At 57.7% G+C, this 24,269-nt stretch overlaps 6 protein-coding genes across 15 annotated transcripts; 2 read left to right on the top strand and 4 right to left on the bottom strand.

Moving 5' to 3' along the window:
- The first annotated feature begins 3 nt into the window (after positions 1-3).
- Positions 4-8,038, top strand: RETREG3 (reticulophagy regulator family member 3). The gene is made up of 9 exons (XM_085211108.1): positions 4-289; positions 929-1,035; positions 1,600-1,630; positions 2,784-2,910; positions 3,611-3,695; positions 4,123-4,260; positions 4,759-4,838; positions 5,373-5,505; positions 6,136-8,038. The coding sequence occupies exons 1-9, from the start codon at positions 111-113 to the stop codon at positions 6,567-6,569; spliced, it is 1,314 nt and encodes a 437-aa protein (XP_085067234.1). The 5' UTR covers positions 4-110; the 3' UTR covers positions 6,570-8,038.
- Positions 8,039-8,448: 410 nt separating this feature from the next.
- On the top strand, positions 8,449-11,284 carry PSMC3IP (PSMC3 interacting protein). Of its 5 annotated transcripts, none has more exons than XM_085211118.1 (9): positions 8,449-8,602; positions 8,684-8,787; positions 8,866-8,955; positions 9,020-9,131; positions 9,225-9,370; positions 9,839-9,892; positions 10,321-10,380; positions 10,476-10,536; positions 11,027-11,284. In XM_085211118.1, exons 1-8 carry the CDS (start codon positions 8,566-8,568, stop codon positions 10,533-10,535), a joined length of 663 nt encoding a protein of 220 aa, XP_085067244.1. In that variant the 5' UTR covers positions 8,449-8,565; the 3' UTR covers position 10,536; positions 11,027-11,284. The 5 variants fall into 5 exon arrangements, with proteins under 5 accessions (XP_085067244.1, XP_085067242.1, XP_085067243.1 ...); XM_085211116.1 differs by having other exon boundaries at positions 10,455-10,536; XM_085211117.1 differs by lacking the exon at positions 11,027-11,284 and having other exon boundaries at positions 10,476-11,025.
- On the bottom strand, positions 11,267-15,150 carry MLX (MAX dimerization protein MLX). Of its 2 annotated transcripts, XM_085211114.1 has the most exons (9): positions 15,046-15,150; positions 14,884-14,920; positions 14,723-14,812; positions 14,509-14,615; positions 14,206-14,305; positions 13,964-14,063; positions 13,522-13,591; positions 13,390-13,440; positions 11,267-12,914 (listed from the first exon to the last, which is right to left on the bottom strand). In XM_085211114.1, the coding sequence occupies exons 1-9, from the start codon at positions 15,088-15,090 to the stop codon at positions 12,858-12,860; spliced, it is 657 nt and encodes a 218-aa protein (XP_085067240.1). In that variant the 5' UTR covers positions 15,091-15,150; the 3' UTR covers positions 11,267-12,857. The 2 variants fall into 2 exon arrangements, with proteins under 2 accessions (XP_085067240.1, XP_085067239.1); XM_085211113.1 differs by having other exon boundaries at positions 13,390-13,591.
- Positions 15,151-15,224: 74 nt separating this feature from the next.
- Positions 15,225-18,700, bottom strand: COASY (Coenzyme A synthase). Of its 2 annotated transcripts, XM_085211102.1 has the most exons (9): positions 18,053-18,699; positions 17,448-17,662; positions 17,244-17,375; positions 16,988-17,177; positions 16,821-16,885; positions 16,472-16,556; positions 15,888-15,985; positions 15,665-15,811; positions 15,225-15,514 (listed from the first exon to the last, which is right to left on the bottom strand). In XM_085211102.1, exons 1-9 carry the CDS (start codon positions 18,639-18,641, stop codon positions 15,446-15,448), a joined length of 1,590 nt encoding a protein of 529 aa, XP_085067228.1. In that variant the 5' UTR covers positions 18,642-18,699; the 3' UTR covers positions 15,225-15,445. The 2 variants fall into 2 exon arrangements, with proteins under 2 accessions (XP_085067228.1, XP_085067227.1); XM_085211101.1 differs by having other exon boundaries at positions 17,244-17,662; positions 18,053-18,700.
- A 188-nt stretch (positions 18,701-18,888) lies between these two features.
- HSD17B1 (hydroxysteroid 17-beta dehydrogenase 1) lies at positions 18,889-20,368 on the bottom strand. Of its 4 annotated transcripts, XM_085211111.1 has the most exons (6): positions 20,193-20,368; positions 19,961-20,122; positions 19,592-19,771; positions 19,430-19,523; positions 19,177-19,360; positions 18,889-19,103 (listed from the first exon to the last, which is right to left on the bottom strand). In XM_085211111.1, exons 1-6 carry the CDS (start codon positions 20,287-20,289, stop codon positions 18,933-18,935), a joined length of 888 nt encoding a protein of 295 aa, XP_085067237.1. In that variant the 5' UTR covers positions 20,290-20,368; the 3' UTR covers positions 18,889-18,932. The 4 variants fall into 4 exon arrangements, with proteins under 4 accessions (XP_085067237.1, XP_085067236.1, XP_019478900.2 ...); XM_085211110.1 differs by having other exon boundaries at positions 19,592-20,122; XM_019623355.2 differs by having other exon boundaries at positions 18,889-19,360.
- Positions 20,369-20,626: 258 nt separating this feature from the next.
- On the bottom strand, positions 20,627-23,988 carry NAGLU (N-acetyl-alpha-glucosaminidase). Its single transcript, XM_085211100.1, has 6 exons — positions 23,520-23,988; positions 23,191-23,338; positions 22,980-23,126; positions 22,803-22,888; positions 22,422-22,678; positions 20,627-22,324 (listed from the first exon to the last, which is right to left on the bottom strand). Exons 1-6 carry the CDS (start codon positions 23,918-23,920, stop codon positions 21,108-21,110), a joined length of 2,256 nt encoding a protein of 751 aa, XP_085067226.1. The 5' UTR covers positions 23,921-23,988; the 3' UTR covers positions 20,627-21,107.
- Between the last annotated feature and the right edge of the window lie 281 nt (positions 23,989-24,269).

The raw sequence follows: 24,269 nt of genomic DNA, 5'->3' as shown, positions 1-24,269 counted from the left end.
ACGGCGGTGACGGCGCCTCTGCCAAGATGGCGGCGCCCGGAGCCACCCCGCTTCCGGCGGTGGGGGCCGCCATGTTGGCGGCGGCCGGATGTTGATGCCGGGAAGGAGCCATGGCGGCGGCGGCGGCGCGGCCCGGCGAGCGGCAGCGGCGAGTGCGGGAGTTGAGCGCGGCGCTGCGGGGCCGCCTGGGGCCCTACGAGCGGCTGCTGAGCGCCGCGCAGGCCGCGCTGGTGTGGGAGCGGCCGGGCCGCAGCGCGCTGTGCTGGGCGGCGGCGCACGGCCTGTTCTGGTGAGCGGCGGCGGGCGGCGCGGGGCCGGCGGTGGGGCTGCGGGGTCGCGCTGGGCCGCCCGGGGCTCCGCCTAGGGCTCCTCCGTGATTCTGGGGATGTTGCCGGCGGAGCGTCGCTGCGGTGAAGCGGCGCGGGGCTCAGAACGCCTCTCGGGTTCGGGGGATGCGGGCTCCCGGCGGGGCGCTTCGGTTCGCACCGCCCGCGGCTGGGGCGGGTCGTGGTTGGGGTGGAGGCCGACCCGCGGGCCGGCGAGTTCGGGTTGGTTCCTCAGCGCGTGGGGGGCAGCCTGGAAGCGCTGCCGCCTACTTGAGCTTTATCCCTCTCGGCGCATTTCCCACCTAATCCTAAAGCGTAAAACTGCTCAGCAAAAACAGAACTGTTGCGTGAACGGTGGGATGGGCGGCAGGGGACGTGCAGGCAGTGAATTCCAGCTGCTGAGCGAGCACAGCTCTGTGGGGCAGTCTGCAGTGCTGTGAGATAAGCTGCTCGCCGAGGGCGGGCTGGCTGCTGGCTGATAAACAGCCGCTTGCTTTTCTCTGTCTGTAGCTATCGGTGAGTTCTGCAGTGGGTTTGTGGAACCCTTTTCACTTATGTCACAGATCTTGCCGGTCACTTATTTGTTCATTTCTTCACCATAGGTTCTTTGCTCTGACTTCTCTTCGATTGGTGTTCCTGGTTGCGTTTACTCTTATAGTAGTAGTTTGTTTGGATCAGTGGAAGAACAAAATCTGGCCTGAAGTCGGAGGTAATTTGCTATATTTAAGTTATTATCAGAAAATTAAGCGCTAATTTCAGATCTAGAGTTACAGAGCATGCAGCATTTGGAGTTCAGCAGGCAGAATCCAGGACTTTTCTTGTTATTTATGAGCCTAGAAGCATGCACAAGAGTATTGAGGCCATGTTCTTCCTGGAGTCACTCTGAAAATCCTGAGCCACACAAATAACAGGAGTTTCTCACATTTGTGGTGCTAGCGTTTGCCTCATAATCTTCTGAGTTCTCCTTTGTGTTTTACTTGGTAGAAACTTGTGATCTCTTAATGCATAATGAAGAAGTTTCCTTGACTATAGCATTTGTTTGTAGGATGTCATAGGAGGCTCAAGGAGGCAACGAGGAAGCTCTCTTGCAGTCTTGTACTGTAACATGTACGTGTTTAAAATGTGTTATAGAGTGATTCATCTGTTTCGTAACAGTTAATGTCTTTTTTCAGATGTCTCCCAGCTCCTTAAAGCTTTACTTAAGTCCCCAAAGCTAAGCATTCTTATGGCAAATTCCGTGCAACTAACATAGTGTCTGTTCTTAATATTTTAGTGACAAGACCTGACGAATTAGACAATGAGAGGTAGGAAACTAATTGAATTCTCTGCTATTTGGTACTTTGCTGTGATGCTGTGTAATAATTAGCTGCATGTGCTTGTAATGTTGGCTTCTTTAAGGGGGGGCATGAAAAGAGAGAAGGAAACTGCTTAGTGGAGGGAGAATGGAGCCCTGGATTCCGTCATTCTGCTGTGACAGGTTTTTGACTTGCCCGAACCATTAATCTTTGCCTTTACATTGGCATACAATAATGCTTGCTTGAGCACTGTAAAACCTCTGCTGCTCTATCCCCTTCCACCCCTGAGGTAGAGGTGCTGTCTTAAAAACAGTTCCTTTTGTATGGGTCTCCAGTAGCAGGAAAACAGCTTGCTGTTTTACTATTTTTTATAAATAAATATATCTTCTGAGCCTGGATATGGAATGTTTAAAGAGGCATGCTCCAGGAGTTGTTAGTGCATAGTTATGGTCTGACTGCAGTATTAGTAGTGGGTTACGAAACATTGGGGTGTTTTCTTACTAATAGCACCTTCCTATCTCTGGGCACACCTTTCTGCCTGCTTATGCTGCTGAGCCACACTGGATGCTCAACGCCTGTTGCCACATGACTTCCTTGTTGGGTTGTTTGTTTGTTTGTTTTGGCTTGTTTGTTTTTTGTATTTGCAAGAGGCCCAAATACAAAAGGAATCGCTGTTCTTAAGTTTCAAGTACTTGTGTCTAGCAGTTAAGAAACACTAGTAGAACTTACCAAAGATAATGCCTCTGAAGTAATCAGACTCATTAAGTAAGGCATAGGGCTGCTTGGAAACCTCGTGTTGAATTCTTGGCAGTTGCGTTTGACCAAATAGATGTAGAGGAAGCAAATGGGTCAACTTGATTTGCTTCTGCACTGCCCTTTCCCTCCAATAGCATGAAAACTCCAGTCTAAGACAGTAGACTGAATGATTCAAATTGCTGCTCCTTATCTGCTCTGGGGGAACTGAGATGCCTGCAGAAATGGGGTGTAGAAGTGCTGCTTTTGGCAAGGTGGTGTTTTGAAAGGCAGTCTGACCTGCATCTCTAGAGCTTGGCAGCGAGAGGTAGAAGAGAAGGTAGTGCTGAGACAAGTGTTCACAGCAAGTGACTTTTACAGTGAAGTCAGTGCAGTCATATTTGTTTCTGAATTTTTACCTTTACTGCAGCTGGGGATATGTCCACCCTCGGCTGCTCGGAGTGCCAGAACTATGTCATCATTTGGCTGAAGGATGGGTGTCTTGGACCAACTTCTTAAGTAATCTCTTTGTTTTCAAGAGGCAAAGCCCTGGCAAGGTGAGAATTTATAGACTTCAGTAAATTAGATAGATGATGTCCATTCTGCTGACTGCTGGCATCCCTTTGTGATGGTATTCAGCACTGACTGAGTGTGTTCCAAGCATGGGAGACTACTACAGAAAGTTTCCCAGAAAGACATGACTATTAAGTGTTGGAGAGAGATAGAAAGCACAGGCAGAATAAGCAGGTTCAGGAGGAAGGAGGAGAAAACAAGTATTAACAAGTATTGGCATGTTGATTGTAGTAGTGAAGTGGAAGTATAGTCCCACCTTCTGTAGGTTTATAGATTTTCAGGTGTCTGTCAAATATATCTCCCTCACTGGATTTTAACAGTTTGAGAAAGGTGTGTCAAGATTTGTTTGTTTTGAGACTTATGCAGAGAGGAACCTGCAACTGTGCTTGTACTCTTCCCCTTGAAAAACTTCTATCTTCTTCAACCTCTTCTTTGCTTTTAGCATATCTGTTTTGGAAGCTCCTTATATTCTGAAGCAAGAGATTTTTGTATGCTGCCTACTGCTTTGAAACAGATGCTTCCTGTATCTGATCCAATATTAGAATGGGGTGGCTGAATGCTAGGAAGGCTTTGCTGTAGTTAAGAGTTAGAACTTTACATAGAATTCTGCAGAGAGCAAGGTGGTCAAGAAGTGAGTAATTCCATCGCTTAACCTTGGAAACTCACTGTCTCCCATGTCTTCAGTTTTGCCTTCTAGTATGTGGAGTCTTTACTTTCCTGGCTGTTCTGGGCCGGTATATCCCTGGACTCCTGCTCTCATACTTGCTGTGTAAGTAGAAGAACCCTGTGCCAAATACAGACCTTAAAATGAAAAGGGATAGAGATATACAGGACCTGAATGTCTGAGGGATAGTGCTTTCTGCTCCCGAGGAAAACCTGTGTGAGTGGCTTTAAATTTAAAATAATACATTCTGCCTAGAATATGTTGATTCTTGACCAGGGCTCTAAGGTCTCTGGTTCAGACAGAACATATTTGAGTGCTTGTTAACTACAGATCTGAGCACTGAAGAGTTGGTCTCTCTGTTTTCTCAAACTAGCAGAGGTGATTGCACCCATTCTAACTGCCTTCTGCAGTGTTACCTTCAGTGCTCAGATCTTGTATTCTGTATGCATGTGATACTGAGTCACAAATTGGGTAAGATATTTGCCAAGTAATGTCCTGTACAATTTCTAATCGACGTTCCTTCTTCTCTCAGTGCTCTTCGTCCTGCTGTGGCCCCTTGCTGTGTACCACAGGCTGGGGCACCGCCTGTACATGAAGCTGGAGCCAGCTCTGCAGCGGCTGGATTTCAGTGTTCGAGGCTACATGATCTCCAAGCAGCGGGAAAAGCAACGTAAGTTACCATAGCCTGTTTCTAACCCTTCAGATACTGGTGTTTGATACCTGACACAACATGCAACTAAAGCCCCTGCTCTTGGAGTGAGAGGGATAGTGCTGCATGTCTCGAAAGGCAGCCATTCCAGTGCCTTTGGCAAATACTTACAGCAGCTTTGGCAGGGAAGCAAGGCAGCTCTGCCTCCACAGGAATGTGCCAGGTAGTGAGCGCTAGGGGTAAGCTGTTCACAGTGCTGGACTGCCTTTTCTCAGCTGCCGGAACTGTTTGTTCTGCACTGCAGTACTAATAGTCCTTCCTCTTTTTTCAGTGTAAGGTTGCTGCAAAACATACTCATCTCAGCAAAGTATCTGCAGCAGACCAAGTCAGAAATGATCATATTACTGTGTTGACAAACAAAGTATGCTGTGTTATGTCCCAGTCTGCCAATCCTGTTTTCTGCACAAAACAGACCTCTGTCCTAACAGCAGTGATAAGCTTTGCCTCTGTTTCTGGCAGTACGTCGCCGATCCATGAATCAGGAGGGTACGGATGATGGGACTGACAGTGAAGAGGAGCTTGCTGCTTTCTGTCCCAAGGTAACGAAGTGTCTGTGAAACAGAAAAGCTCAGCCAACAAGAACAAATTGTCTGCATTGTGTAGTCATGCAGTGCACAGCCCTGTATCCAGTACGTTGCAGCTGCCTTGTGATGGAAAATCAGATGAAGATATTCTTCTTTTAGAGAAGTCTTCATTATTCTGTCTTGTTCAAGTATATTACACCTTGTACTGGTAAAGTCTGAAATGTCTTCCCCTCCAAACCTCTGCCTCCAATCTTGTTCCTCTAGACGTGCAGGGATCAGGTAGAACTTTCAGGTGCTCAGCTGCAAGCTTCAGCTTAATGTTACTTCCAAGCTGGCTGTTGAGGATAATGGACACTAGAGATGAACAGTTCTGTTTGTACCAACTACAGTCTCTTAGGCTAGACAGTAAAGCATTAAATGAGCCACAGATACCAGTGTCCCTTGAGGACTGGGCTTAACTGGCAGCCAGTGGATTGCGTGTTTTATCTTGAGGCACAGGAATGAGATTTCCAGTATTTGATGTTTTCTATTGTATCTTCTGTTTCAAAGCTGGATGACTCTGTGGTTGCCAAGGAACTAACCATCTCTGACTCAGAACATTCAGATGCTGAGGTATCATACACTGAAAATGGGATGTTTAACCTTTCAAGGGGTCAGACTCCACTGACAGAGGGATCAGAAGGTGAGTGAAAATGGTCAGCTTCTCAAATATAAGAAATACTGAGCAGGAATCAGTGTGATGGGTTGCAGGGAAGATACACATTCCCTTCTATCCTTGAGATCTGGCTGCTTGATCTCTGTCTTGCTGGCCAGGATGAGATGAAACGGCCTGTTTTTTGTTTTGTTTTTTTTTTCTTTCAGTACTGCTTCCTTTGTCATTTGTGTGGTATTTTAGTAGAGGAATGAGGGTTGTTCTTCAAAGGCAGATCCAGCTCTGCCAGTCTTTGCAGAGATCTGTTGCAGCACAGCCTTTGTCCCTCTGGTCATGTCATTATACTATAGATGTAGCCAGCTCTTCCATTCTAAGACCTTTCTGCACCCTCTGCTTATCTGTTGAATGAGCGAGAGGATGGTTTCCCCTGACAAGTGTCTTGTTCAGCATCTGCATTCCTTGAGAGTGAGCTGGGAGGTAAGCAAGCATCCAGAATCACTATGTGAGGGAAAGATCAAGGCAAGTTTGATCTTCTGTGAAATGAAAGGAGACAGTCTGTCTTGGTGAGATAGTGGCCCAGCTTTTGCATGCTGTGCTGCCCTTGCCTGCAGGGTGTTTGGCATGTACTGTGTATTTAAAGTGTTCATTCTTCTCTTCTAGACCTGGATGGTCACAGTGATCCAGAAGAATCTTTTGCTAGGGATCTCCCTGACTTCCCTTCCATAAATCCAGAAGCAACTGGCCTAGATGATGAAGATGACACCAGCATTGGAATCCCAAGTCTGGCTTACCGCCCACAAGTAACAGAAGATGTGCATCTCCCTTATTACCAGGAAGAAGCTGGTGTACTGCCATCTGTACAGAATCTTACCAACAACATAGCTGGGTTTGTCACCAGAGGGATGATACAACTTGCACTGTCAGGAGCCACTCAGCCAGGCTCCTCACGCAGTGACAATCCCCACAGAGATGCAAAGACTTATCTTAGGACAGCCAGCTTGGACTTGGACACAGATGCGGAAGGGGATGACTTTGAACTTCTGGATCAGTCTGAGCTGAACCAGTTGGATCCTGCTGGCTCACGGGGCCAATAAGCAATCACATCATTTCCCTTCTGGTTTTCTGTTGTGCATCGTGGAGGGGAATTCTGGAAGGAAAAAGCATTGCACAGTTACCTAGATTGTCTCTTATGTGAGTATGAGTGATAACACAACCAGTCCTGGCTGAGAAGTCAACTGACCTGTGACTCTGTAGCTTCGCTTGGATTTTTAAAATAAACTATGTTGGTAACTCAGAGGGAAAAGGCATTGATGTGATTGATCCACAATCACTCATGCGTTGCTCTGCCAGGATGCTGCTTGCTCCAAATTTCCTCACCTACAGCAATTAGTTTGGTGTCTGCAGCTCTAGAGACCACTAATCAGACTGACTTAGCATCACTGAGAACAATCTTGAAGCCAATCTTCTTGGGGCTGTTACGTGATAAGGTGAATGGAATTGGTTTCCCTTCAGACTTTATGTCTAGGACTTAATGCTGTTCTGTCTTTAAGACAATCATTCCTTGTTCCTAAAACATGCACAGAAATCCAATTCTTCTCTCCCAGCAATATTCAGCTGTGGGTAGAAACAAACACCTTTCTCCTGTTGTGAATGTGATGGTGTACAGCCACAAATGTTTGTGACTTATCGGCCACTCATCTCCAGTTCAAGCTTTCTAGTGAGTTCAAGCTATTTTGTAAGAAACTTAATGGCAATAAGACATCTACTGTGAAGACTAGAATCCTGCAAAGAACATCTACATGTGGCAGCTGTACTTGTGTTGCTTTCTTAAAATAATGGACTAACAGTTTGCTAAAAACTTCCTGTGTTATTCCAGAACACATTCAGCATGGACAGTAGCAATATGTTTCCCTTGACACTGCCTCCGAGAGAACTACTAGGGAGAGATTTTCTGGGGGATGGAAGAAGCAGACTTGGCCTGCTTGGCCAGTTTTGTTCTGGGCTTCCAGGACATTCTGCTGTTTCACAGCTTTGTATAGTTGAGAGCCTACCAGCAGGAGTTGAATGGAGGACAGCAGCTGAAGTCACAAGTGACTGAAGAACTACTTGTGGTCACTTAAACAAACCAGCAACCCATAGGGGAGAGGCATTCTTGAAGCTGGAGTGCCCAAGCCTTCCAGCCCTTTCTGAGTCACTTAGCTTTCCCATTGCTTTTTCTAAGCCATAGAAATGGATACAGGTCACTTACCTCTTCAGGGAAACTCCCATCTATGTGCTTTTTTTTTTGGTCTGAATCTGCTTAGCTGAAGGTGTTGGCCATACAGTGCGCGGACTGTCTTGATTTAAGGAAGCAGGTGATTGTTTCAGCTATGACTGAGGTGGAGGCTTTATTTTGTACTGCATAAATCTGCATTTGGGCCTTGCAAGAACAAGCTGTCATCTGATAAAATGTCAGCCTACTTTGGAATCTGAAGTAAAGAGCCTGTCACAACCCCCTAGCAGAGCTGAGTGATACAGAACATGCGCTCAGCACTCACTTGTGGAATTAAAGTTTCTTGTTTCATTTTCGGATTCTTTCATTTTGTGGTAATTCAGTTCTCGCTCCTTCTGTCCCCCCGGCGGAGGGCTGTCCCATCTCAGCCTCTCCTCTGCTTCTTTTTCTTTGCCCCAGAGGCTCTTACGGGAACCGAGCCGGGGTGTGGGGAGGTGACGCTGTGCAAAAATGGCGGCGTTGGGGAAACGTTCCGGGAGCAGCGGATGCGCCCCTGGTAGAGCGCGGGCCCGGGGCGCTTGGTTCGAGCTCAGAGGGCCGCGCAACCCACGTGGTTCCCCTCGCCGGTTTACTTAATTCCACGACCCCCTTTTAAAGCTGTCCCGTATCGTGCGAGTTAGCGCTAAAAGCGTCTGCCGAGGAGCGGCCTTCAATCAGCCTCCGCGGCGCCGAAAGACACCGGAACTGCTCGACGGCTGCGGCCGGAAGCGGCGCGAAACGGGACCATCTGCGGGCGGGCCGGGACAGGAAGCCCCGCTCCTCAGCCGTGCGTCGCGCCGGAAGTGCGTCACACCGCCTGAGCGGGGCGCGGGAAGAAGATGAGCAAAGGGCGCGAAGGCCCCGCGGCGAGCGGCGGTGAGGAGCGGACGGGGCGGGGCGGGACCGGACCGAGCCGCCGCTCCGAGCGGGCACGGTGACAGCGGCCGTGTCACGCAGGGGCCGCCGCTGTCCTGCTACGCTACCTGCAGGAGCAGAACCGGCCGTACAGCGCCCAGGACGTCTTCGGGAACCTGCAGCGGGAGCACGGGCTGGGCAAGGCGGTGAGCGGGCCGGGCGAGGCGCGGCGGGGCCGAGGGGAGCGGGGCTGACGGCGCGGGGCTGACGGCGCGCTCGCTCAGGCCGTGGTGAAGGCGCTGGAGCAGCTGGCGCAGCAGGGCCGCGTCCGCGAGAAGGCCTACGGCAAGCAGAAGGTGTACTTCGCCGACCAGGTGAGCCCCGGGCCCGGCCGAGCCCCGCTCCCCTCGGCTCCGCTGAGCGCCCGCCCGCCCCCAGGAGCAGCTCCCGGCCGCCGGCGATGCGGAGCTCCGCGTGCTGGACGCGGACATCGCCGCGCGGTCCGCCGAGGTGCAGGCGCTGCTGCAGGGCTGCCGGCAGCTGGAGGCAGGTGAGCGCGGCCCCCGCCCCGTCGCACCGGCACCGCCCGCGGGCGGCTGCGCCGTAGTTGCCGGCCCTCCCGGTGATCGCCGCTGCCCTCCAGAGTTGAAGGACCTGAACGGCGCTATGACCACCGCGGACATGGCCCGTGAAGTTGAGGAGCTGAGGAAGGAGTGCGCCAGTTACACAGAGAAACTGGAGAGGATCAAGTCTGCTACCAACCGAGTAACGCCAGAAGAAAAAGAGAAGGTAAAGAGCTGGGGCGGGGGGGGGTTGGGAGGAAAGTGCAGCATAGTCCGCGTTGAGGCTGCTCATAGCAAACGCTTGGCTGCTTTACCTGGCCTGGCTGACCCTGGGATGAAAGCAGACTGCATTAGTCCTGGGTTGTTCCCACATGGGTCCCACAGAGCCCGTGTGTGAATTGTGGTGGGGAGCACACTGAGACAGCTTCATATAGCCTGAACTGTCCTTTCCTTGCAAATCTCTGGCCAGTCGTTAGACGCTATCAATTCAACTTCTTCCTGTCCCTGATGGGCCATTTCAGAAAGCAGTTCATGTTCCAGCAAGAGCTTTAGAAATCAGTTCTGCTGCCTGAAAACACTCTGGCTGTAGCAGGGGTGTGTGATGTCCTTGAATTCAGATGTTTCCTGGCTTTGAGCTTATAGAGGCTCAATGCACGGCTGCTGAGTTGTTGTCACATTGCCTTGCCTTTGGCAGGTCTGCAGCGAGCAGAAACTTTACTGCAAGGAGTGGCGGAGGAGGAAGCGGATGGTAATGGTTTCCCTATTGAACGTGGGGTGGGCAGAAGGGTCAGTGACAAGCCCACGGTGACAGTGAGGTGGGCGAAATCTGCAGGTTATCTTGGGGAGCTTTATCCAGGCTATGAGACAGCATTTTCCTGAAGTTTCCACAATCAGTAACTTTTAAATGGAGCTCTGTGCTGAGTGCCACCACAGGGGCCACTGGGGCTAACATGTACGAAGATCCTCTGTTAAAGGCCACGTTGCTGTAACGTGTAAACATGAGATGCTCTTGATTATTTTATTTGTTCTCGGGGAAACAAAACAAGTTCTTGCATCCCTGTGCAGGGGATAATGTGGGAACAGCTGTATTGGCTCCCTGTATGGGAGGCAGCATCTCACAGCTGTGGCAGAAAGCTCAGCATCACTCCTGCAAATCTCATCTAACTTCTCTACCAGGCGACCGAGCTGCTCGACGCCATCCTGGAGGGATACCCCAAAAGCAAGAAGCAGTTCTTTGTAAGCCCCACTGCCTCTGTCTGTGTCCCAGGGCAGCTGAGCCTGCTGTGCTAGAGGGCAGCTGTCTGTTACAGGAGCACTTTGTCCTTGCGCAGGAGGAGGTCGGAATAGAAACCGATGAGGACCACAACGCCACGCTCCCAGCAGCTGTGTGAGGTGCAGATGGATGGCCTTACTTTACAGAGAACACGTGGTGGTGGAACTGATGCTGACACTCAGTTGTTGGGTTTTAGATTTGTTTTCTTCCATAATTTTTTTCAGGGCTTGTACTTGTCCTGCATCTTTTATATATTTTTGTTTAAAAATGCTTTGCCCATGGAAGAGTAGTTAGAGCAACTGACTCAGCAGTGGACCCTCTCCCTTTCTCATGTGCCGAGGGAACGTTATTTTTTTCTTACCTTTCGGTGCTGTAGGCTGTTTTGGGTGGGTGTCTTCACCAGGCAGTGGCTGGGAGGGTTTAAGAGCACTGGGTGAGAGATGTGGTGCTCTGTAAGAACAGGAAGCAGGTGCCTCAGAGAGGTGAAGGAAGTAGTTACCATTATGGCCAGTATTTCTGTAATTTGTACATGGAGGGCACTGCTTCCCTCAGCCTGCACCGAGTTGTACGCAAGACCGTGATTCATTAAACACCCTGCTTCTGTTTCAGATGAGCTCTGCTGTGGCATCTTCTGTGTTGAGAGGGCAGCAGGGCTGGCCTTGAATGTGGTTCGGGGCACAGCAGCCCTGACTGGTTGGGAAGGCAAGAGCCAGGAGGGTGCTCCTGTGCTGGTAACATGAGCCACAGCTGCAGCGGTGGCCGGGCTGCTGTAGACTGTGTGTCCATCTCTTACCTGATCCTATTAAAGTCTCCACGTAGGCAGCAACAGAAATAAAAGCAGAGAAGCCATTAAAACATTCAGCAAAATTTATTTAATTATTTTTCACAATAGAAAAATATGTCACTTTCACACATGAGGTCTGTAAAAATCCACATCTTCCTCACAAGGCAAGAGGCTGCATCTAAGGGAAATTAAGCTGTGCCACATGGCTGTTGTCTTGTCTGTCCATCCACAACAGTATCATTTCCATCACAAGGCAACACCTACCAGGGACATCTCTGCCCCTGTACGCATCATCAGTTATGTGCAACACCACAGGGTTTGACTCCTCTTGGGCTTCTATTGTATTATACTGAAAAGGTCAAGGCTTGAAAAATAATTTTGTATTTAAAAACAAACAAACAAAAAAAAAAAAAACAACCCCACCAAAATGCTTTTCTTCATTTAAATCAGACGATAGCAATAGCTTAAACAATCTCAAACTGCAGCATCCAAATCAACCCAGAGCTGAGAAATTTAGCATTACCTCATCTACAGTGGAAAAACAGTGTAAAATAAATAGTTGCTACTGATGGAGTGGTAGCAAGAACACGCTTAGAGAACAAATGCTGCTGTATGTATCAATGCCACGGAGGATGATGCTGTCCAGTGCACTCATTGTGTTTGTTTAGTTGAATCACGTTGACAGCAGCAGTGTGTGGCAAGTCAGACACTGCAAAACTGGCACTGATAATACTTTACAATGATTTCAGTGATCTACAAAATAAAATCAAGGTTGGTTACATGTATATAAATATATATACCAAGTAAAATTATGGTGCTAAGGAACAGCAGGGAGAACTCACAGTACTGCTGTGCTGCAGCTACTGAACTACTTTTCTGTTCAGTATGGCCACATAACAACCCAGAAGAAGATGAAGTCAGGCGCAGTTCAGCACTCACCAGTACAAACAGGAAAAGACTGCAAAAAGGTTCGCTCCCTTTTCCCATTCAGGGGTGTTAAAGTTACAGCTGAAGAGGTCAGGACAGCACAGCCCCACTGCGCTCCTTCCAGCGCGAGGAGAACTCACTGCTGCTCCATGTAAGCATCTCCCTGGCAGTGACATGCTAACCCTTCCCTCAGTTCTGGGCTTTCTCCAAACCATCTACAGAAGTTAAAAGCAGCCTCTTGCTTTTCTAAGAACTGCTTCAGAGGGAGGTACTGAAAGCCTGCAGTTGCAGAAGAACCCTATTCCTAATCTGCATTAGCAGAGACCAACAGCTTTTGGTCTCTCTCTCCAATTTCTCCCTGCTCCCAGGGTCAAAAGGGTTTGTATCAGGTCTGAGGTTACAGACCAGACCTGTTTCACCTGCTGAGCTGCAGCCCTGGAGTCTGTGGCACAGGCAAACCCAACTGCAACACACCTGCCTGAGCTAAAGACTCTGGCAAGTTAAACGATCTGTATCCAGAACACTTTTCTTTCCCTTTGCTAAATCCTTAGCAGTACTTGGTGATGTTGACTGTGACAGTACCTGAAGCAGAGATGTTTGCACAGCCTTGTTTTGGTTTTGTAGTGACAATAAATAATCGGAGAAGCTTTGAGGACAACCACAAGGGAGATGGCCCAGCCTCTCCTGGAATCTGTCACCCGGTCAGGAGGTGCTCCAGTGAGGGAATGCTCAGTATAGCTGACTCTTCACCTGGTGCAGGACCCCGATGACGATGTCCCGTAGAGTCTGGGGCAGAGAGGAGACACAATCAGTTTGTTTAGAGGAGGAAAAGTCCTTTCCAGGCTCAATGCTACAGCTAGCACACTGGAGCCAATGACCACAGAACGTGTATGGGAAATGATCACCTATGTTCTCAGGCTGCAGGGCTCCGTGCAGTCACAGCACAACAAGGACCTGGCCCTGCCCATACAACTCACTTCTACCAAAGGCTTCTTAATTCCCTCCAAACTTGTAGATGTCTTAGGGAACAAGGACCTCTTTCTAAGCTCTGTTTTTCACTGTCTGGCTTTCACTACCAAACCAGTTCAGCTGGGAATGAGAGGACCAAGCTCCCATGCCCCAGTCCAGTGTCAGCCACACTCTGCCTTTCTGAAGCCCCAGGAGAAAGGAAAGTTGCACACTGGCCTGCACTTCAGCTGGGTGCAGCTGTGCACAACACCCTCTGCCCTTGCATCAACCCACCCGTGTTTGCTGTACTCACGTGGGGCTTACAGTGCTCCTCAATCCAGCTGAAGACACACGCTGAGAGCTCCTGAAAACTCGTGACTGAGATGGAGGCATTAAAGGACTCAAAGAGGGAATCCATAATGCCTTGGAAAACATTGAATTTCACCTGGTCAGAGACCTGGTCCTTCCCCTCACTTGGGTTGTCCTGGTGAGCTTTTACAATCTGCTCATAGTTCCTGAAACAAAACAAGAGCTGGGTTCAGTGCTACTGTGAAGCCTCGTATTCCTCAGTGCCCGAGCAACAACTGGACATTGAAAACAGCTTCAGAAATGGAGAGCACCATGAGTCTGCAAGTAAATAAATGCTGGGAAGCTGCAGCCTCTCCTGACACTGAAAGCAGATTCATTTTCAAATTTGAAACCACCTCCATACTTAACTCTACCAACTGATCTGAGTCAGACCTCTTAACAAGCCCACAGAGAAGAAACAGCAGAGCGGTGCAGCTTTGGTACGACCCCAGGTGCCAGACTGCCTGCAAAGCACTGAGCCCAGACCATGGGGAAAAACAGCAGGAAGGAGGGCAGCGACCAAATAGCTTCTTGCTTACACTTTCATTATCTTCAAGGCCATCACATCTTTCCTGAGAGTAGAAACTTCCTCTTCTTGCTTCTTCTTTTCCTTGTGCAGGAACTGAATATAATCAATGGCTGAACACAAAAATAGGGAAAGAAGCTGTGAGCACACAGAGGCCTCTCTGATCTCCCTGAGGCACTGTCACGTAGAATCCCTGTGTTGAGGTGTTTGGAGGCTTGAGAGAAAGCCCTCCCATCTCCCCACACTCAGACTCACTTTTCTGGAGAATGATGGCCTTGCTCAGCTTCTGAGAGCCGATGGAGAAGTCCTGCTGCTGGCAGGTGGGCACGATGGCCTGCAGGTCATCGTAGCCTTTCTACAGGGGGCAGAGCCACAACTCAGGGACACGGAGCGCCACACGGGGCAGCGGTTCCACGGAAGTTTGCGGTACGGACCCACATCCCAGCTCCCACCGCAGCCAAAAGCGGCTCCCGGCCCACACGCAGTGGAGGGGAGCGGATCCAGCACAAGACAAAAGGGAAAAGGCGCAAAAGGAGCAGCGCGGTGCCTCTGAGGTACCTTGATGGCATCGCGCCTCTTCTGCTCCGCCTGCGTGTGCGCCCGGCGGCGCTGGTCCTTGTAGCACTCCTTGTAGTGCTCCTGGGTGTAATCGCTGTCCTCGTCGTCTGCGGAGAGAACCGCGACTGAGGGCCGGGCCGGGCCCGCCCCGAGGACCCCGCGCGTCCCTGCGAGAGCCCCGCGAACGCCCCGCCCGGCGCCCCCGGCCCCGTACCGGTGTTGGGCACGGAGGAGGCGCTGGTGGAGCCGATGCTGTTGGCGCGGGACACGACGCTGCCCTTCCGCGCGCCGTCCATGAAGAGCGCTGCGGGGAGAGAGAGCGGCGCTCAGAGGAGCGGCTCCGGGATCCGCCCCGCCGCTCCCCGCGGCACCTACCCGGCTCCGGGCCATTGTCCCCGTACGCGGCGTCCACCTGCGGGCGGAGGGCGGCGGTCAGCGGGCGGGGCGGCACTCCGGGCCTTCGCCCCCCGCGGGCCGCCCGCTGCCCGCGCCTACAACCCCCCGCCCTCGGCCCGCCGCCGCCCGCCCCGCCTTCACCTTCCCCCACGCTTCCTCCGCCGCGGCGCCGGGCGGCTCCGCCATCTTCCCCCGCCCCGGTCACGTGAGCGCCGCGGAGGCCGCCGGGAAGCGCGGTCCTTCCGGCCGCCGGAGGGCGCTCCGCCCGACTGCGGGCAGCGCCGCGGCGAGACGGGACACAAAGAGCCACGACAGCGAGAGAGAGGAAGCGCCCTTTAACCGCTTCTGGGCCGCGGGCTCACGGTGCGCGGAACCGGGCGCGCCCCTCCGCGGGTCGGGCTCCGTCCTCGGAGCCGCCGCGCTTCCGGTCCGTTCCGGCGCAGCGGGCGGCGCTCCCCGCCCCGTGGGGTCCGGCCGCTCCGTGCCGACTGACGCCCGGTGCCGGGACGCGGCCGCCGCTCTTCCCCCGTGCCGGCGGCGCTCAGTTGGCGGGCGGCCCCGCGGGCGCGCGGCTCAGGCGCTGCTGCAGGAGCTCCCACGCCTTCTCCACCTGCCGACGAAACGCCGTCAGCGGCGCCGCACGCGGAGCTCGGCGCCGTCCGTCCCTCCCTGCCGCGTTTCCGACCGGCGGCAGCCCCGCCGCCGAGCTCCCGTTTCCCCCTTCCGCTCCTCGTGCCGTCGGAAGCGGCCCGCGGCTCACCTGCCTGCGGGTGACCTCCGGCTCCCAGAGCGTGCACAGCACCACCTGCGCCTGCTGCACCCTCTGGCTGTCGCTCATCTGACTCCGCAGCCGGCTGCGGGCAGCCTCCTCGCTCAGCCCGTCCCTCCTCACGATGCGCTTCACGGCCTGCGGGGACACGAGGGGACACCGGGGCTCACGGGGACGGCCGTGCGGCCGGAGGCAGCCAGCGGGCCTCACTCACCTCCTCCTCGGGGATGATGGCCGCCCACACCTCGTGCACCATCTCCTGCCAGTTGGCCTCCAGCAGCACAGCGGCATCCAGCACGACCACAGCCTTTCCTAGGGAACGAAGCCGTTCCTCGTCTCCCGGCAACTCCAGGGCAGCACGGGCGCTCCTGGGGGCCGCTGCGGCCACTCGCGGTCACACCGTCCTGCACGCCGGCAGCGAACGGACCCCGCAGAACCTCACGTGGGAGGGGCAGCGGCTCCGTGCCCGGTGTGTGCAGGTGCCCGCTGCAACACAGCGACGCCCGTAGCGAAATGCCCATTGAGCTCCCAGCAAAGAAAATGATTCTGCACACACCATGCTCGCTAAGGGGCATTGAACCAAAAAGAGATGTCGAGTAGCTTAGGAGAAAGAAGGCAACGTCCACTCCAGAACAGGAAATCTGAGTTACAAATGCACTCAGGGGAGTGAAAATCCCCAGCAAAGAGCAGCTGTGAGCATGGAAAATACTCCCAGTGCTGCCCAAAGCAGCAGCTGCCCCAGAGCAGCACAGCACTGTGCACCCAGCGCCCACTGTGCTCCTCACAGCCACCCGTTACCTTGAGCTCCCGCCTCTCCAATCCGCTCCCTGACCATCCGCGCGATCTCTGGCCACACGATGTCTGTGAGGCTCTTCAGCCGCTCCTGGAAAGGAACCACAGTGGTGTCAGGGGTCCTCCCAGAGGTCCTGGGGGTCCGCAAAGGACACACTTGGATGGACGGAGGGGGCTACAGCTAGGGGAGCAACAGCAGCCGCTGCCTGGACTGTGCATTCTGCATGGCTGCTGATATGCTGTATGCCACTGCAGCAGGAACGTGGCACCAGCTCAAAGGGCTGAAAATCAAAGCCCCGGCACAGAGTTCCCTGCTCAGGAGGTTAAATATTGACATTCCCTCTGCTGCTTGTACCTGGTTTCCAAATACTTTTGCCCCAAGGACCTTCCTGTTAATTGTCCCATCTTTGTTCAAGATCTCTGTAAGACAGAGGGAGATGTTTTGGGAGCAGAAAGAATCCAACTCACACCGCCACAGCACCTCCCGGCACAGCGCCGATGCCACCGCTCACCCAGCCCTACCTGCCCCGAATGCAGCCACCACACGGCCGTGGGCCGGGCTGCCAGGCAGGTATGCGGCGTGGCCCAGTGCGTCGGCATCGATGAGGAACGCTCCCATCTGCCCCAGGCGTTGGGCGATGGAGGTCTTTCCGCTCCCGCTGCCCCCGGTCAGACCGATGATGTAGGGGTGGGGGGGGAGCGTGGGGCTGTCCTGGGGAAGGAAGGGTCAGACGAGCGCCGGTCCTGCAGCTCCCAGCCCCCAGCAGGCTCCCCCTACCCGTGGGGGCCGAAGCAGTGTGCCGAGCAGCCGCTGTCGCAGGCTGGAGGAGCTGATCTTCTCCTCCTCGTTGTGGCCATGGTAAGGGTCCTCCATCAGCTCGATCTCAAAGAGTTCCAGCGCAGCGAGGCCCTGCCGGGAGGGGACACCACTAGCCCCCCAAACGTAACCATGGGGCCCAGAGATCTCAGCCCCTCCAGTTACATTCTCGATCCTCTTCTTGTTCACGGCCTCCCCGCCCCTGCGCGTCTCCTCGCTGACAACGATGCAGCGCAGCTCCGGGTCCGTGACTGCAGGGCCGTAGGGGTCGCCCAGAGGCACGATGTCATACAGCACCGAGGGCTGCACATCTGCCAGGAATTCACGCAGTTTGGCCGCCCGCAGTTCATAGGGCTCGATCAGCTCCCGCAGGACCTTGTCTGCAACAGCGTGCAGTGATGGAACAGTGAGAGCAGCAGAGCAAACGGTGCTACGGTAGGAACCCTCCAGTGGTGCCCCCCCCCCACCACCACCCTCCTGCCCACAGGGCCCTGGGCTGCGGGGAGGGACAGCAGCTACAGTGTCTGGGCTGTCCCCATGATCAGAGCCTGCCGCCGGTGCTGACCCACATCCCCTCCCACCAGCCGTCCCCGAGCACTGAGCTACCCGGACGCTTTCCCGGATCCCAGCCCGGGGGAGGCCCTCAGCCCTCACTGCGTCCCATCCTGTTTCCGGCGAGCGCAGCGCTGTGCCCGTCCACACCACCATCACCGCAGGCATTATCCGCTCCCCGTCGCGCCCGCCCCTGCCCCGCTTCCCCCGGCACTCACGGCGCAGCAGTTCCCCGTCGGACACTCCGACCAGCAGCCGACGCCGTGCCAGCAGGCAGCAGGCGCTGAGCAGCAGCCGGTGGGCGCCGTGCAGCCGATCGAAGGTGCCGCCGACCACCACGTCGGGGTACGCGGGCAGCTCCGCGCCGGAGCCGTCGGGCAGCGCCTCGGGCCCGTCGGAGCCGCTCAGGAGCAGCGCGGGCAGCCCGGGCGGGCAGCCGTAGGCGGCGGCGGCCAACTCCCGCAGCGCCACCCGCACCGGCCCCGCGTCGCCCGCTCCGCCGTCGGCCAGCAGCACGCGGGGCGGCCGCGCCAGGCGGTGTCCGTGGCCCAGCAAAACCCGCACGTCCAACCCCCGGTGCGCCGCCGCCGCCGCGTAGAGCGCGGCCAAAGCGCGGAGCAGAGCGGCGGCGGGCGGGGGGGCGGCGGGGCGCGGCGCGGGGCCGTCCAGGCGCAGCCCCGGCTGCAGGTGCACGTAGAGCGGCCCCGTCACCACCCCCGCCGCCTCCGCCAGCGCCGCCGCCGCCCGCCGCGGCAACGCGCCCAGCGGGGCCGTCAGCACCAGCAGCCCCGACGGGAACGGCGCCATCGCCCCGCCGGAAGATCGCACCGACCCCGAACGCGTCACGGCCCCTCCCACCGCCCCGCCCCCGTCGCGCTGCGCCGGGCTTTGTAGCCGGGAGCGGTGCGGCCGCCGCGGAGGCGGGCCGGGGTCGTGGGGTGCCGGATCCGGGAGCGCTCGTTCATCGACAGCTCCGATGCCACCCCCACCCCCAGCCCTGGTGCCGTCCCCCCGTGCCCGATCCCCGTCCCTCAGCAAGAGGCCGGACCGCAGCCGCGGGCACGAGGCTTTATTGCCGCGGCCGTCCCGGGGCCGCGCTCACGGCTTTTCCTCGGCGTCTTCACCGGGGCCGAAGACGAAATCGTGCATGGCCCGCACGTAGTCGGCGCCGTCGGAGCCGCCCGGCCTCCGCCGGACCAGCGGGGCCGGGAGCCGCGCGGCGATGCAGCGCAGCGGCGGTCGCGGGGCGGCGATGGCCTCCAGGAACACCTGCACCGCGGCACCGCTCAGCTCGGCGCCCGCTGTGCGCCCCGCAGCCCCACCCGGCGCCCACCCCGCGGACCTGCAGGACCTCGTCCACCTCCTGGGCGGCGTCGAGGAACAGCTGCGCGCAGTGCTGCATGTAGCGGCGGTACAGCTGCTGCGTCTCGGTGTCCAGCGCCCGCAGCTCGTGGCCCTCGGGGTCGGCGCGCCGCGCGTTGTCCATGAAAGCAGTGAGCACCGGGCCGCACTCCACCAGCGTCATGCTACGGGAAAGCAGCCACCCTGGGCTCACAGCCCATCGTGGGTCCCTCACCTCACCCCACGGCACTCACTGGATGTTGAAGGGCCGCAGAACGATGGCCAGGCTCTCGCACAGCCCCTCCAGCGCGAACTTGCTGGCGCAGTACACGGCATTGAAGGGCACCCCTGGGGCAGAGTGGCAGCTGAGAGCTGCGTCTCTCCCCCCGCAGCCCCGCAGGCGGCCCCGTGCCCACCTTGCAGCCCCCCGACGCTGCTGGACACGAGGATGCGCCCGGTGCGGCGGCGCTTCATGGCGGGCAGGAAGGCCTGAATGGTGCGTGTGGTGCCGAAGACGTTCACCTCGAACACTGCTCTCATGGCCTGCTCCGAGCACATCTCCAGGGGAGCCATCAAACCCACCCCCGCGTTGCACACTGTGGGGTACGGTGCTGGTGAGCAGGTGTCGCATAACCCCAGCACGGTTTGGATAGAGAGACGTGGGAACCCGGCCCCGATCCTTCTCTCTGTGCCGCAGCACACCCATCCCCAGGGCTGCAGGGCCATCCAGGCCCATCCCCATATCAGGACCAGCTCCCAGCTGTGCCCCGGAGAAGATGCCGTACCCAAAACGTCCGGGTGCTGCCCCCGCATGCAGCGCACGGCCGCAGCCAGCGAGAGCGGGTCGGTGACGTCCAGCTGCAGCAGCTCCAGCGTGTCGGGGCAGCTGCCCCCCAGGCGCTCCAGCAGCTGCTCACCCTTGGCCAGGTCACGCATAGTGGCAAACACTGTGGATAGAGTGCAGCCGTGCTGTGCTCTGCGGTGCTGGGACCCCCACCCACGGCATCGTCCCTTTACCTTTGAACCTGCGGGCAGCGTCAGCCGCCAAGCGCACCGCCAGCCCCAGCCCGATGCCCGAGGAGCAGCCGGTGATCAGCACCGTGGTCTTCTCCATGGGCACCGCGGTTCTCTCCACAGCTGACAGTGCTGGGCGCGGGGCCGCGTGGTTTATAAAGGCTGGGCTCCCTCCCACCCTCCCGCCGTGTTGTGTCTGCCCGCTTATCTCAAGGCCCTCCACCTGCAGCTGAGGCGATAAGGACCCCGCGCTGCTGCCACAATCCCCCCAGCCCTGCACCAGCCCGGGACGGCCCCGAGCTGCCCCACATCCTGTGGTACTTTTTCCCTGCATGCCACCCACATTCCCTCTGTGTAGGTCACGAGCTGCTCCCTTCAGCTCATTAGAAACAATCTGCGTGCTGGAGGGCAGCAGAGACAGACACAGGAGCCCAACGGCACCGAGCACCCAGGGCTTTAATAGCCCCTCGTGCTGACCGCCAGCACTGGGAAGAAAAGGCAGAGAAAACCCCGCCATGGGGAGCCTGGCAGAGTCTCTTTCAATACAAAGGCACTGTGTGTAACTGGGGCCGCCCTTGGAGCACCACAGTCCTCCCAAGGCTGCCCCGGGGCCCCATATTTTGCTGCTCCAGCCTTTGCCAGCTCCTGCCCGGGCACCACCCAGCTTCCAGTGGGGCAGCAGAGCCCTACTCCTGTGGCTCTACGCTCTGTGGGCAGTCCAGCATAGGGCAGGCTGGGTGCTGGCAGGATCAAGCATGTCTCTGGGCTGCCGCAGCCCCTGGGGCAATTCCCATCCTCTGGGATGCTGTCCGCTCCCGCTGGTGCTCAGCGCCTTCATTCTGGCATAGCAGGGATGCAGCACTCAGGCGTGGGGGCTCTGCCCTCCTCCTGGGGGGCTCTGAGTGGCACAACCCCACATCAGGAGGGCCCGTCCCAGCCATGCTGTGTGGCCCTGGGGTAGTACTTGAGGAAGATCTTCCTGGCAATCTCCAGCGTGTCACCGACGGGTGTCGCAGGGTAGCGCTTCCCATTGTAGATGAAGCCCCTCTCCACTTGGAAGACAGCCTGGTTGAACTGCTCCTGGTGGAAGGGGCTGCCCGTGTTCAGGCTCTCCACCAGCAGAGAGACGAAGAGGCTCCAGCGCACCCCATAATAATCCAGCACCAGGCCTGCCAGCTGCTTGTTGGCGTAGTCCAGGATGTTCCCGCTGGGCCCCCACAGCGTCACCTGGTTGCGGGCGTTGTGCTCGTACTGCTCAGCCTCGCGCTCGCTGGTGGCGACGGCGCGGGCGGATTGCAGCGTTCGGCCCAGCAGGAAGAGGCGCTGGGAGCCCAGCAGCGCGTCCAGCTCGGGCAGCAGGTCGTACAGCAGAACCCCGCCGGCCGCCAGCAGCTCGGGCAGCGCGCGGCGCTGGAAGGAGTCGCGGATGCGCTGGTAGTAATCGCCCACCAGCTGCTGCACCGCCTGCCGCGTCACGTCGGCCAGGTCGTAGCGGAAGGCCGGGCTGGAGCCCAGTGCGGCGCCGGCACTCAGCAGCAGCCTCCAGGCCTCATAGACGTCGCTGGCGTTGTACCAGAGCAACGTGTCCATGCGCAGGGACGGGCGGCGCACCAGCGGGCTGCGGTTGTGGTTGACGCAGGCGCCGGTGCAGTTGTAGACACTGCGCAGCAGCAGCTGCCACGCGGCACTGGCGGCGGCGTTGGGGGCCCCGTAGCGGCGCTCGGCGTAGCGGGACACCCACGCAGGGAGGTTAAGGGGCTCGTGGCGCCAGCCCAGCTCGTTCATCAGCTCGTACACCATGTCGTTCTGCTCGATGCCCTCGGGCACCAGCCCCGTGCCCACCATGGTGGAGTTGGGGAAGCGCCGTGCCACAAAAGGGCCGCGATTGATGGCCTCCACGGCGCCAAAGAGGCCGTGGTTGCCGCCAAAGTTGTGCAGCATGCACCAGATGAAGGGCTGCCCATAGAAGGACTCGGTCCACTCATACACAGGTTTGGACTCGGCGAAGAGGTCGAGGACGATCATGCGGCCCAGGGGCACAGCACGCAGCACCGCCTGCACCTGTGGCGGCTGCCAGAAGGCCGGCTGGTGCTGGAAGAGCCACCCCTGCATCAACCACTGCGCCTCGGGATCCGCTGCGGGCACAGAGCAAAGTGAGCATAGCAGCCACGGTCCCAATGCCAGCTGCGGTGGGGCCTCGAGTGTGCACAGCACGGCCCCGCAGCGACCCACCTCCCGTCATGGCCCTGAAGACGGCGTTGGTGATGCCCGCCAGGTATGCGGGGTCAGAGGACAGCGGGCTCATCTCGTTGAAGGTGTCTGCACTGTAGATGTGATCAGTGCCAAATTCCTTGATGAGCTCCTTCAGGAAGAGCGTCCCAATCACCTGGAACATGGGCTCCTCAGGGGACAGCAGGTAGGCACAGGACAGCGTGCAGTCAAAGTGGCTCCAGTTCCCGAGGCGCGTGGCGTTGATGCGCGGGAAGACCCTGAGTGGGGACGAGATGGGGATTGGCAGCGGGACGACGCCTGGGGGCTTCATGGAGGGATGCAGGCGGGGCCCTGCAGGGCGCAGGGCCGCGACTCGGAGCAGCCACCCACAGTCATGCTTACCGCAGAACCCCCGGCGGCACGTGGCCCGCGAAGGCCGGCAGCACCGTGGTCATCCCCAGCGAACGCATCCGCTCCACGATCCTGTACTGAGAGGGAGAGCAGGGAGAGGAGCCCGGCGCCCACTTCACGGCGCCGGGAAACGCCGGGGTGGGGCCTCCGCTCCCCTCCCCCCCATACCTGCAGGTACAGCTGCTGGAGGTGCCACGCACGCGGCAGCGGCCCGGCCCAGCCGTGCAGGTTCCCCATTCGGTTCCACGCCAGGAACGCCGGCCCCGTGAAGTGGGCGTCGATCTCACTCTGGTTCAGCCCCAGCGTGCGGTAAACCTGCACGGCCCCGGGTCAGCCCCGCGCCGCCCGCCGCGCCCCGCCCGCCCCGCGCGGCACCCACCCGCTGCCACAGCGCCTCCTGCCCGGCGAAGGCGGGCGCCGCGTTGACGCCGCTCAGCGCCATCCAGTCGATCTCGCGCTCCCAGCGCTCCCAGTCCCACCAGGCGTACGAGTAGCTCTGGGCGCAGACGTTCTGGTAGTAGCGGTACCTGGGGGCGGCGGGACGCTGAGGGCTGGGAGCGCTTCGTGCCGCGCTGACGGGGGTGCGAGGTGCCCACGCCGGGATGCGGCCGGGAGGAACCCCGGAGCCCAGAACCGGGGAGTCGGGGTGCCGGCGGAGCGGCCCGAGCCCCCGCGGTTCATCGCGGCTTCGGGGTGCCCCGCCGGTACCTGTTGGGGGTGGCGGCGCGGATCTCGGTCTGTAACCGCGGCAGAGGCTCAGGCAGGCGGAGCTGCGCCGCGGACCACGAGAGATGGCAGCCGCAGAAGTCCCGCAGGTACCGGTAGAGGCCGGCGGCGGCCGCCACGCCGCTGGAGCCCGTCACGGCCACGGCCACGGCGCCGCCGGGCGGGGAGTGCAGCCGGTACGCGTCAGGCCCGCCCGCCGCCAACGCCGCGTCCACCGACAGCGCCACGGCGGCGGCCCTGGAGCCCAGCAGGCGCCGCGCCAGCGCCCGCACCGCCGCCTCCTGCCGCGCGTCCCCCGCCGGTCCCCGCAGCTCGGGGGGCAGCGGAGCCCGCGCCGCCGCCAGCACCGCCGCCATCGCCGCCACCCGCAGCGGGACCGCCATGGCCGCGCCGCTCGCTTCGGGCCTTGCAGGGCTCCGCCAATCCGCACCGCCCGCGGAAGGGGGGGCGGGGCCATCGAGAGCCAATCAGCGACGGGAAGCTGGAAGGACGACCGGGGTGGGGCAGAACGGAGGCAGGGCCGTGGGGATGACCTCTGCCTCCCGGCCGGAAGGGGGCGCTGCGAGTCCGCGCCCCGCGGCGCTCCAGGAAAGGGGAGGAAAAAGCAGCGCCTGGGAGCGGAGGGACCCCGCCCAGCCCGCAGCCCCGCACCCACGGTAACAGGCCGGAGGAACGGCCGCAGGACCCCAGCTCCTGTCCGACCCCTGGGAGCAAAAAGAGACCACAGCCTGC

Source organism: Meleagris gallopavo, chromosome 29 (assembly GCF_905368555.1).
Source record: "Meleagris gallopavo chromosome 29, MGAL_WU_HG_1.1, whole genome shotgun sequence".
Classification (NCBI taxonomy): Eukaryota; Metazoa; Chordata; class Aves; order Galliformes; family Phasianidae; genus Meleagris; species Meleagris gallopavo.
Note: the sequence above shows the minus strand (reverse complement) of the source record. Positions and strands in the feature narration are given on the sequence as shown.

Bases quoted from the DNA above. Each gene is read 5' to 3' on its own strand.
- RETREG3 (XM_085211108.1), top strand. From the start codon at position 111: ATGGCGGCGGCGGCGGCGCGGCCCGGCGAGCGGCAGCGGCGAGTGCGG. The intron at 290-928 runs GTGAGCGGCGGC...TCTTCACCATAG, and splicing joins GCGGCGCACGGCCTGTTCTG to GTTCTTTGCTCTGACTTCTC. The intron at 4,839-5,372 runs GTAACGAAGTGT...TCTGTTTCAAAG, and splicing joins TTGCTGCTTTCTGTCCCAAG to CTGGATGACTCTGTGGTTGC.
- PSMC3IP (XM_085211116.1), top strand. From the start codon at position 8,566: ATGAGCAAAGGGCGCGAAGGCCCCGCGGCGAGCGGCG. The intron at 8,956-9,019 runs GTGAGCCCCGGG...GCCCGCCCCCAG, and splicing joins AGGTGTACTTCGCCGACCAG to GAGCAGCTCCCGGCCGCCGG. The intron at 9,893-10,320 runs GTAATGGTTTCC...CTTCTCTACCAG, and splicing joins GGCGGAGGAGGAAGCGGATG to GCGACCGAGCTGCTCGACGC.
- MLX (XM_085211113.1), bottom strand. From the start codon at position 15,090: ATGGCGGAGCCGCCCGGCGCCGCGGCGGAGGAAGCGTGGGGGAAG. The intron at 14,813-14,883 runs GTAGGTGCCGCG...CTCTCCCCGCAG, and splicing joins GGACAATGGCCCGGAGCCGG to CGCTCTTCATGGACGGCGCG. The intron at 12,915-13,389 runs GTGAGTACAGCA...TCTCTGCCCCAG, and splicing joins AGGAGCACTGTAAGCCCCAC to ACTCTACGGGACATCGTCAT.
- COASY (XM_085211101.1), bottom strand. From the start codon at position 18,641: ATGGCGCCGTTCCCGTCGGGGCTGCTGGTGCTGACGGCCCCGCTGGGC. The intron at 17,178-17,243 runs GTAGGGGGAGCC...TTCCTTCCCCAG, and splicing joins CACTGCTTCGGCCCCCACGG to GACAGCCCCACGCTCCCCCC. The intron at 15,986-16,471 runs GTAACGGGTGGC...TTCGTTCCCTAG, and splicing joins TGGAGAGGCGGGAGCTCAAG to GAAAGGCTGTGGTCGTGCTG.
- HSD17B1 (XM_085211109.1), bottom strand. From the start codon at position 20,289: ATGGAGAAGACCACGGTGCTGATCACCGGCTGCTCCTCGGGCATCGGG. The intron at 20,123-20,192 runs GTAAAGGGACGA...CTCTATCCACAG, and splicing joins CGCTGCCCGCAGGTTCAAAG to TGTTTGCCACTATGCGTGAC. The intron at 19,524-19,591 runs GTGGGCACGGGG...ACTCTGCCCCAG, and splicing joins CAGCGTCGGGGGGCTGCAAG to GGGTGCCCTTCAATGCCGTG.
- NAGLU (XM_085211100.1), bottom strand. From the start codon at position 23,920: ATGGCGGTCCCGCTGCGGGTGGCGGCGATGGCGGCGGTGCTGGCGGCG. The intron at 22,679-22,802 runs GTAAGCATGACT...GTCCCCACTCAG, and splicing joins GTGCCGCCGGGGGTTCTGCG to GGTCTTCCCGCGCATCAACG. The intron at 22,325-22,421 runs GTGGGTCGCTGC...CTGTGCCCGCAG, and splicing joins CTTCAGGGCCATGACGGGAG to CGGATCCCGAGGCGCAGTGG.